The sequence below is a fragment of the Parambassis ranga genome, chromosome 13 (genome assembly GCF_900634625.1).
Source record: "Parambassis ranga chromosome 13, fParRan2.1, whole genome shotgun sequence".
NCBI classification, from domain to species: Eukaryota; Metazoa; Chordata; class Actinopteri; family Ambassidae; genus Parambassis; species Parambassis ranga.
Window position 1 is genome coordinate 10649238 of NC_041033.1, and position 11459 is coordinate 10660696.

General features: G+C 41.8%; 1 protein-coding gene across 1 annotated transcript; it reads left to right on the forward strand.

Moving 5' to 3' along the window:
- The first annotated feature begins 218 nt into the window (after window positions 1-218).
- numa1 (nuclear mitotic apparatus protein 1) lies at window positions 219-11104 on the forward strand. The gene is made up of 24 exons (XM_028418832.1): window positions 219-338; window positions 498-573; window positions 669-754; window positions 891-964; window positions 1287-1375; window positions 1458-1532; window positions 1640-1733; window positions 1845-2004; window positions 2153-2292; window positions 2484-2595; window positions 2825-2942; window positions 3056-3196; window positions 3282-3395; window positions 3508-7671; window positions 7793-8002; window positions 8111-8301; window positions 8424-8555; window positions 8801-8903; window positions 9109-9292; window positions 9374-9510; window positions 9682-9975; window positions 10073-10174; window positions 10284-10595; window positions 11008-11104. Exons 2-24 carry the CDS (start codon window positions 535-537, stop codon window positions 11029-11031), a joined length of 7095 nt encoding a protein of 2364 aa, XP_028274633.1. The 5' UTR covers window positions 219-338; window positions 498-534; the 3' UTR covers window positions 11032-11104.
- Window positions 11105-11459: the final 355 nt, after the last annotated feature.

Sequence of the window (11459 nt, forward strand, 5' to 3'; positions counted from 1 at the left end):
AAACGAAAAAGAAGTGTGTTTTATTTGAGTTTGTGAAAAAGACGCGCAGGCGCGTCAATTGACTCCAGAGGGTTAATAAAGCTTTAAAAAAAAGTAAACGAACACACCAAAAAAACGAGCGTCCTGTCGACTTCCGGCCTCTAACCCAATCACCTTAAGCCATTTCCAGACGCGTCGATACGTGAAAGCGCATTGGCTGGTTTAATCTTCGGCGACTCATTTTGAATTGTATTAGGCGTCGTTCACATTTGTAGTCAGACGAAGCGGTACCTCATTATCTTCAGAGAATAATATACTAAGTGAGATAGTTCAAGCGGCAAGGATATTTGGCTTTTGAGGTGAGTCGCTGTTTGAAAGCAACTTTTTTAACCGTTCGCCATTCAAAATGACTGAACCGATGTCAACATATGACAACTAACACTAACTGCCTGGTTGAGCTGTGTTTACTTGTTAGCTTTTCAGCTAGCTGTCTTAGCTTTTTTTCTGCTTCCTTCTAGGTTGAAATCCCTTTTTAATTAAAAAGGGTCAGCCAAGATGACCATTAACTTGGGTGTTAAGGCTCTCCTCTCCTGGGTTAGTCGGTAGTAATATGGTACAGTTTAAAAAATGAAGTTAAAGTTGACGTTTTATTTACATTATCTTTTTTTTCTGAAAATGTAATTTTACAGGTAAACAGTATAAAGCTGTCCGACAGAGAAATCGCTATCGATGATTTACAAGATGGCACCGTGTTACTGCAGCTTGTTTTCATGCTGTAAGTACAGACTGTGAGTTGAAAAGCTTGTCATGTGTAAACAACAGAATGTCAATGACTGGTGAACTACATTTTGGATATGTTTTTACCGTTTTCGGGTAATAAATAGCTAACATCAGCTTTGTTCTGGTTTTAGGAAGAAAGAACCAAATTCTTGCTTCACTAATGCAACTGAAGATCGATTGAAACTCATTGCAGACTTTGTGGAAAGTAAGTGCCTCTTTACCTTAGAAGAAGATTATTGGTGATAAAACTTCTGGGTCATCACATGCTTTTAATATAGTTCATTCTTTCTGCAAGCAGATGAAAAACAGCATAGTGTGTCCGTACAGTAGGATAAATCAAAGGCATTGTTTACTCTGATAATGTGCACCTTTAGCCACACCCTGTATTACTGTTTGCTATGTTTTTTTCAGTGTATCCTGTTGTATCTTGGAGTTCCTCCCATATCTAAATCACTTACAGACAGAATGATCTCATCTACACCTGTTCCTTTGGGAATTCATTTTTGTCTATGTATTTGGTTTATTAGGAGATTGCAGATTCAGTCCAACCAAAGACTCTTCACTGTGTTGGGACAACATAAGAGATGGTATAAACTTAACAGTAGAAATTGCCAAGGTAAGGTTTAAAACGATGACAAAAACACACACAAATATAATCAAAAATTGATTCTGACTTTACTTTTGTTAATCACAATCAGGTACTTTTAGTGCTCATATACCACGACATGATGAATGACCGTTGTACACTAAACATGCTGGAAAATGATGTTGAGGTAAGACTTTGTATCTAAGCAGCTGTGTCCACTGCTGTACATTTTGTTTTATTCATTGTATTTTCTGCAATTTTATAATTCTATGCTAATCTGTCCCATTCTATTAGCGAGAACTTGCAAATCTAACTAGCTCCTTTGTGATGGAGAGCGAGGGCTGTGTTTATCTGAGCAACAAACTTGATGCCCACTTGGCAAGGAAACGTGAGTCATACATTTTCTTAATTGTCATGATGTCCAATATAATGTACAAACTGTGTTTGTCTCACAGACAGCACTTTGGATTTAACATGTCAACTGTAAAATATGCCTCAGATTTGCCAGCCCCCCGTGAAATATTTGCACGATCAGCATCTACCTCTGTCTCCAATGTGTCAACCCTAACCTCGCTGTCGGATGAGGGATCTCCGGTCTTTCCACGCACACCAAAAATCACATTTGTGGACATGCAGACTGTGGCTTCCTCCTCAGTTAGGTACTGAGATTATTTTTACAATTAATGGTCAACATGTACATTGTATCTATCAATATCCCTATTTTTCTATGGGGAGCAATTTAACTTGTATGTAATTTCCCGTATTGTAAATCTATTTAATTTGCCTGATCTGCTTTTTTTCCCGCAGCTCATCTCCTCTTGAGGATGTTATGAACACACCTAAGTTTCGATTGAGAAAAATGCAACGACAGATGATGAAGGAGAGAGACTACAGAGATGGTTTGGAGAGGGAGTTGGCTAGCAAGATTGCAGTCATTGCGCAGAAAGGTACCACCAATAAGTACTGAATAATGTCTGAATAAACATGTGCAGTTAGAATGACTAAAACAATGACTTTTTTAAGTTATTAACAAAAAAAACTTGGAATGATCTTCCAAAGCATTTCTGCAATCAGTGACTGCTGCTTTATTTTTTATCAAAATAAACTTTGCTTCATTTTTTCCCCCTCCTTTCTTCAGAGTCTCATCTAAACCAGTTGCAGTACCGCCTGGATAAACTGAAAGAAGAGCGAGGTGATCAGGAACAGGTTACCAGAGAACAAATAGATGAGCTTGAGACAAAGAATAACACGTAAGTAACCTCGATTAGGTATGATTAAAAGGTATTTTTTTTAACACCACAGCTAAGGCATATTCATTAATGCATGGCTATAGCACCTTGTACATCTAATTTGTATATCATTTGCACAGCAATATCTTAATCTGTCTCACATTTTCTATGCCACAAGAGTAACAACATACCTTCTTAACACCTAGGGCTTTTACTGTAAAGGTGGCTGAAAATCTCCTTCTTGCTATAGGTTACAAATGCGTCTTAATGAAATGTTGAAGCACAATAAAGATCTCAAGGGTACTTCTTCAGTCATGGAGCGCAAAGTGGATGAGCTTTCAGAGGAAAATGGTGTACTCTCTTCTCAGGTAATATAATATGTAAAATGTCATTCCGTTGTAAAGGACTCTCATTCCTTTTAACTTGTCAACAAGTATCGCATTCTTCCAGTATTTACCTTCAATATGTTTCATATTTTCAGTTGAGAGCAGTATGTTCACAGCTGGCCATCTTTGAGGCAGAAGTTGGCAGACTGACAGAAACCCAAGCATCTGCTCAGGAGGAGTTGAGAAGCAAAACGAGCTACTTACAGTCTGAGCTCCACCAAGCAACTGCTCAAAAGGTAGACTATAGTTTCATACAGAAGTGATGTAATAACTGTTTTTAGTTCACATAGAAATGACTTTACTATGCCTCTTGTTTCTCAGGAGTTTTTGACTGAACAAATTCAGATCCTCCAAGGAAAGATTTCTTGTTTGGAGGATGAAATAAGCAGAGTCTCAAAGGAAGAAGTGGGAGAGAATATGGGGCCTGTAATGGAGGTGGGTGCATACGTCGTTGCAAAAACAAACTAAATAGTATTATTAAATATCAGTTTGTTTCAGTATTTTGGATTATGTTTTGACTTCATGCATTTTCTTCTTACTTTCCCAGAGAGAACTTTTGGAGAGTGAAATCAGTGATTTGAAGAGTGAGCTGAAGTGCACAATTTGCTCTCTGAAAAAGGCTGAGGAGGAGATTGAGACCAAAACTGAGCAGCTGGCCAAATGCCAACAAGAAATTGTTCAATATAAAGAGCTCATGGATCAACAAAAGTCTCAGGCTGAAGAAACGATTCAAGCAAAGGATCAAGTTCTGGACAAGTTGCAAAAAGAAATCACTGAGGAGAGAGCCGTTCTTCAGCAAGAGATACAGGATCTCCAATTGCAACTTGAGCTTGCTGAGCAGCAGAAAAGTGAGCAGGTTTCCAGACTACAACAGCAAATCACTGCTTGTCAGGAGGAACTTGAAAAACTTAAGGAAATGAAGAAAGAGAAGGAAGACCTTTTACTTCAGACTGTGGAAAAGATGAAGGATCTTGAGAGTAAGCTGAGTGTTGCTGCTTCTGTGATAAATGATAAAGAGCAACAAATCAATGATCTCAAGGAGGCAGTTGATGTGTTCACAGATCAAACAAACAAAACCCGAGATGAAATTCAAGCCAAAGAAGAAGCGATTGCTAAATTACTCCTGGAGAAGTCTAATGAGCAAGAAATTCTTAATAATAACATTCAGACCCTAAGTACCCAAGTGGAAGAGCTTAGCTTATCTCTCAAACACACTGAACTGGAAATTCAACATAAGCAAGATATACTGGCTCAAACCCAGCAAGAGAGCAACCAACAAAGAGAGGTTCTTCAACAACAGATAATAACACACGAAGAGGAGATACGGAAACTGAACACAGAGATACAGGAAAGAAATGAACAGCTTCTTATGCTGAAGACTCTCAGCTCCCAGCAGTCTGAATCTCTGCAGGAAGAAATCAAAGGTCTAAAAGATCAATTAGACAGTCTGAATGAATCTAGCCAAAAGGCTGAGGAACAAGTTCTGACTCAACAAGCTATGCTTTTAAAACAAGAGCAGGACAGCGCCCATGAGAAAGAGCTGCTGCAGCAACAGCTCTCAGCATCTGAAGAGAAGGTGAACATGATGAAAGAGGATATCCAGACTAAAGAGGAACAGATGAATATCTTCAAAAATCAGAGTTCAGAGCACACGGAATTACTGAATCAAGAGATCCAAGATTTAAAGAGAGAGGTTGACTGTCTTAGATCCTCACTGAGGACAGCTGAGGAGAATTTGCAGTCCAAGGAAAATCTATTAACAGAGCAGCAGTTGAAGAACTCTCAGGATGTGGAGGCTCTCCAAAGGCAGATGGCAGCATCTCAGGATGAGGTGATGAGGCTAAGTGCAGAGATCCATGCTAAGGAGGAGCAGCTGGTTCTGCTTAAGACTGAGGCGTCTACACACTCTGAATCCTTACAACAGGAGATGGACAGTCTGAGCACACAATTAACCATCATGAGTGATGCCCTCAACACTGCCAAGGAGCAGGTTCAGGCCAAAGAAGAACTGATGGCAAAGCAAGAACAGGAGAGCACTTTGCAGATTGAGACTCTTAGGAAGACGAGTGCAGTTCTTGAAGAGGAGATAACGCAACTGAAGCAGGAGATCCAAACGAAAGAGGGTGATGTAGAGCTGTTAAAAACCGAGAGCTCTAAGGAGTCAGAGGTCCTGCAGAATGAGATCCAGACTCTCAGGGATCAGGTACAATGTCTGAATGAATCACTGAAGACTGCAACAGAGCAGGTTCAAACTAAAGAAAACCTGCTGGTGCAGAGGGAAATGGAGATTTCTCAGGAAAGGGCTTCATTCCAAAATATGATGACAACCTCTGAAGAGGAGATAAGAGACCTGAGGGTGCAGATCCAGGACAAAGAGGAACAACTGATGACACTAAAAACGGAAAGCTCCACACATTCTGACAGTCTACAGCAGGAGATCCAGAGCCTGAAGAACCAGCTGGATCATCTGAGTGCCACTCTCACAAAGGCAGAGGAAAAGGTTCAGATGCAACTTGACATGATGAACAAACAAGAACAGGATAGTGCTCATCAGAAGGAGGAGCTGCAGCAACAGCTATCTGCTTCTGAAGATGAGGTGAGAACAATGAAGAGGGAGATCCAGACTAAAGAAGATCAGATGAATAGCTTCAAAAAGCAAAGTGCAACACATACTGAACTACTAGATCAAGATATCCAAGATTTAAAGAGAGAGGTCGACTGTCTTAAATCCTCACTGAGGACTGCTGAGGAGAATTTGCAGTCCAAGGAAAATCTATTAACAGAGCAGCAGTTGCAGAACTCCCAGGATGTGGAGGCTCTCCAAAGGCAGATGGCAGCATCTCAGGATGAGGTGATGAGGCTAAGTGCAGAGATCCATGCTAAGGAGGAGCAGTTGGTTCAGCTTAAGACTGAGGCATCTACACACTCTGAATCCTTACAAAAGGAGCTGGACAGTCTGAGCACACAATTAACAATCATGAGTGATGCCCTCAACACTGCCAAGGAGCAGGTTCAGGCCAAAGAAGAACTGATGGCAAAGCAAGAACAGGAGAGCACTTTGCAGATTGAGACTCTTAGGAAGACGAGTGCAGTTCTTGAAGAGGAGATAACGCAACTGAAGCAGGAGATCCAAACGAAAGAGGGTGATGTAGAGCTGTTAAAAACCGAGAGCTCTAAGGAGTCAGAGGTCCTGCAGAATGAGATCCAGACTCTCAGGGATCAGGTACAATGTCTGAATGAATCACTGAAGACTGCAACAGAGCAGGTTCAAACTAAAGAAAACCTGCTGGTGCAGAGGGAAATGGAGATTTCTCAGGAAAGGGCTTCATTCCAAAATATGATGACAACCTCTGAAGAGGAGATAAGAGACCTGAGGGTGCAGATCCAGGACAAAGAGGAACAACTGATGACACTAAAAACAGAAAGCTCCACACATTCTGACAGTCTACAGCAGGAGATCCAGAGCCTGAAGAACCAGCTGGGTCATCTGAGTGCCACTCTCACAAAGGCAGAGGAAAAGGTTCAGATGCAACTTGACATGATGAACAAACAAGAACTGGATAGTGCTCATCAGAAGGAGGAGCTGCAGCAACAGCTATCTGCTTCTGAAGAAGAGGTGAGAAAGATGAAGAGGGAGATCCAGACTAAAGAGGAGCAGATGGCACTGCTGAAGACTGACAGCTTAGAGCAGTCAGGTGTGTTGCACCAAGAGATACAAAACTTAAAGAAAGAGCTGGAGACTCTTAGCACCTCTCTGAGGACTGCCGAAGAGTGTATGAAATCAAAGGAAGAGCTGTTGTCACAGCAGCATCAAGAAAATTATCAACAAAAAGAAGAAATCCAGGAGAAAGTCCAACAAGTAGAGAACCTACAGAAACAGATTTGCTCATGTGAAGAAGAGATTCAAAAACTTGAGGAGTCTCAGATCGAGAAAGAAAGCTGCCTCCTCAAAGCTGAAGAGAAGCTTCACATCCTCCAAACAGAGCTGTCAGTCATCCAGACACTTGTAGATGATAAAGATCAAAATATCAGCACACTCAAACAGGAACTTGCTGCCCAAGCTACTTTGGTACAAAAAGCAAAGGAGGAAGCTGCAGCCAATGAAAATATTCTGGCTGAGATAAAGGAGGAGGGTTCCAAACAGGCAGACGTTCTTCAGCGTGAGATCCAGACTCTGAAAGTGGAGGTGGAATCCATCTCTCTCAAACTTCTGAATAATGAGCAGAAGTTACTTAAAACTCAACAGGATTCTGCTCAGCAAATAAACCTCCTCCAGCAGCAGCTTGTGACAGCAAACACAGATCTGGACCAGCACAAAAAGGCAGAAGCTGCAAACCTCAGACAGAAAGAGGCTGTGCAGGAGTTGCAGGTCACCACACTCAGGGAGAAAGAGGCTCTTGTGCATGAAAAAGAACAGCTCATGGTCAGAATACTGCAGGCAGAAAAAGACCAAAATGCTCTGGAGACACGAGTTGAAGCCATTTCTGCTGAGAAGGAGAGACTTGCACAAGCCAATCAGGCCATAGAGAGGGAGAACATAGCCTCTCGTAAACTGGAAGCTTTGCTGCAGCAAGAGCTGGAAATACTGAAAAGGGAGAGAGAGAAGCTGTTGAAAGAGAGAGAAAAATCTGAGGAGGCCGAGCTGCTGAAGAGAAACCTGCAGGAACAGCTTGCAGCTAAATCAGAGGCTGCAGAACACTACAAGACTCAGGTATGTGTACCGGTAACTCTGAACTGACCCCACAACCAACATAAAGTTTTGCAGTTTTTGCTCAGTACAGAATGAGGTCAGATGAGTAAAGATAGCTGTATGTTCTGTGTTAATGCCACAGATGGAGAATGCCGTGAGTCATTACAACGGCAAGAAGCAGCTTCTCCAGAAGAGCAAACAGGAAGTGGATGAGCTCAAACATTCCTTAGAGATTAAAGAGCATGAAATAAAAGCAGTCATCCTGGAAAATAAGCAGCTCAAACTTGACCTGGACAAGACCCAAACCAATGAGAAGAAACTTTCAACCAAGGTGGCCAGTTTGGAAGCACAGGTTTGTATTAAATCATGTAGACAGTGGACATGAGCACCTGCTCACCTCATAGCATAAAATTGCACACTTCTTTTGTAATTCACCTAATTCTGACTCCGTTACCTTTAGCTGGCCTGTGCTGATCAAACCCTGCGAGCACAGAATAAGATTCAAAGCAACGGAGGCAGTTCATCAGGCTCGTGGTACTTTGATGTTCCCAACACACGCTCAAGTATTTCCACAAGAGCACAGGTGAAGAGGACCATGAGCTCCGACAGCCTGGACCAGAGCTCTCTAGATGACTCTTTGAACAGCACAAAGTAAGGACTGGTATATGATGTTGAGTTTGAGGGATGTGAAAGGCCAGAGGTTTGTCTATATCGTGTGGCTTTGTGGGAATAATGATTGTAATCTTGCACAATGTTCTGGTTTAACTTTGCAGGAAACTTTCAGCGCCGGGTGAATCAAGCACACCCTGTGTTCGTAGTTCAGAACGTTTGGCTAAACGCAGAGGTCTGCAAGCCGAGTCCCTGGAAACCTTGTACTTTACACCTATAAACCCCAGGACCAACAGGTATGTTACAAATACATATGAACAGCCAAACATTACAGACGAGCCACTTTCTTCTTTAAGTTGTTAACCCTATTTAGCATTTGCAGGTTTGTTAGATCAGTTATTAAGATTATTTTTAAGTCCATGTCAAGACTATTTAAAATCAGTTCAGTGTTTCTGTGTGTATATTTTATGGTAAAAAGTAATGCCTGCGCACATGTCCTGTCCATAGTACAGTGTCAATTTAGTTCTTCTTCATCACCCAGGAATGCCGTGGATAATGTGGATCTGGATTCTACCAGAAAAAATCCAACTTCATCTGTCAAACGGCGCAGAACCACACAGGTTATAAACATCACCCTTACCAAGGTGGAGGACACTAACCTGCACACTTGCTTTATGATTTTGCATGTTCACAATGCACTCTGTTGAAGTTTGAACACTTTTCAAATCACAGGTGTTTGTATCTCGCTATTACTCACTACTTTTTTATGTCGAGGACAATGTCGTCTCAGGTTATACTAAAGTATTAAAGTCCAAGGTCATTAAGTAACTGTTGAGGGTTGATCCACAGAAAACCCCTGGCTGCAGTGAAGGTGATGAGACCTTCTACAGCCTGGCTTCAGCTCGCTCACAGCCAAACCTCGCACATTCTGCACGACCCGTGTCTATGGAGCTGTTTGACACACCAGGCAGGGGTACTGGTGATCAGCTCGCTGGACTGCCAGGGCTAAGACGAAGCACAATCCATTCAAAGAGTAAGTAAACACCTGGATTACCCACTTGGCTCTATATATTACCCATTTGTAACTCTATTTGTATTCCATCTTTGCCTTTAGCAACTAGTACGTTCTGTGTGGGAACAGAGAACGAGCCCGATGGTGGTCCTGAAGATTGGATGAGGATTGCTGAGCTCCAGGCCAGAAACAGGGCCTGCCTTCCTCATCTAAAGAGCAGCTACCCTGTGGAGTCTGAGGTAAAGAGAGCCGCTCAGTTTCACATGCATATAGCTTAGCTATGAGCTATAGCTATGATTAATTGTTATGCATTCAGGCCAGAAAGGGAGCTTGAACATGTTTTATCAACATGACATTTGTGTTGTTAATGTATCACTACCTCTTATGAAATAATGGACATTTTTCTCTAGACTGGCTGTGGTGGTCAGTTTGCCTTCACAGATGAAGACCTACGCACAGGTGACCCATCCGACACAATCCGTCGGGTGTCCACTATGCCTGGACAACTGCAGGACTCCCTTGTCTCTCACCGCCAGTCCCTCATGTTGGGACAAGTGGGTGCTGCAGTGACCACTCGTTCTCACCGCCTGTCCTTGATGTCGGGTTCGCTGTCATCAAAAACTGTCAGCTCCTCTCAGCTGAGGAGCCCAAAAGGCACAAAACCGTCTACATCTACGTTGTCTGTTTATCCAAATTCACCTGAGGTTGGTGATCACAAATATAATGGTAGTTTAAGCGACAATGTCATAAAATGTATTTCATTGAAATTTGTTTTTTGTTTGTCTTTATTTCAACCTGAAGAATAAGACAAAGGCCAGCTGCTTCCCTCGTCCACTTACTCCTAAAAGCAGGAACGTGAACAGCGGAGCTGCCGGATCACACTTCTGTCCTATCCCAAGTCCTGTGAGTTTATTATATACACACACACACCTTAAGTTTTTATCCGTTTTATTTGTCATCACGGACTCTGCTTTAAATGTTTAACTCACAGTTTTACCCGTTTTATCCACAGGCTGAACGGAGGCAGTCTGTCATGTTCACTGTTGATAACACCCCGAAAAACAGCAGCTACCTAAAGAAAGGCCTGAACAAACTACGCAGCTCCACGCGGAAATCACCAGGCAGAAATTCAAAGAAGTCCCCCACTCAGACAAGTGCACGCAAGGAAAACAAGCCTTTAGTGCATTCTCGTGTTGCAGCAGTGCGGGCTGGCAGAGCTGGCAGCTTGAAGTCACCCCAGGTGGGATCTAAAGGACTCAAGAAATCCCCTCAAACCACCAGCAGGTCTGCAAAGTCTCCTCGACTGGCGACCAGCGCTCATAAGGTAATAGACAAATAATTTCATGGCACACTTGTGTGTGTGTCTCTGTCTGCTATAAGCTAAACAACAACAACCTGCTTGATTGAGACTTTAAGTCATTACATTTGAGTAACTGCTGAATATGACTACTGTTTCAGAACCATGTACCTAATGAGGGAAAACTTGCTGGACCTCTGCAAAGGTTAAGATTGATCAATAGCAATCGAGTATCTTTCATTGTACAGAGGTTGTTTCTCTGTATTTATTAAAGGCTGGCTGGTGGTTCTCACATTATGGCATAGACAACTCTCGGTGTGGTTCTTGCACATATTGGTGTTTCTCTCAAGTTAAACACAGCACAATAGCTTTACTTAAATGTTCACGTTATCAAATGTGGGCTGTGGTTTAATCAGATTTTATCTTTTTGCCCCTACAGATGATGTCCAGGATTAAAGTTTAAAGAACGGGTCCCAGATTGGATCTACAGTTCTACCTGATCATGTGTTTTTTTTTTTTTTTTTTCTTTCCCCTACAAACTCATTTTTTTTGTCTTTATCAATCTTCTATCTGTATTTTATGTAAATGTAAATAAAAATCTAAAATGACATTGAGGCTTTTTTTCCTCCTGTGTGTAGTATCCCACAGTTATGGAAAAAGTGGAATTTTGGGACCACTTGTTTGAGTTGATGTATTATTGTTTTTACCACATAGAACTGGTGCACAGAAATACACAGCTATTGGCATATTTGTGCAAATAATGCATACAATACAATATATAAATTACTATGGCACCGCATAATATATATATATATATATATATATATATATAAGTAGCTTACAGGGTAAAAACGTTCAACAGCAGCTCGCGTCCGCTTAAACTTTCTGTTT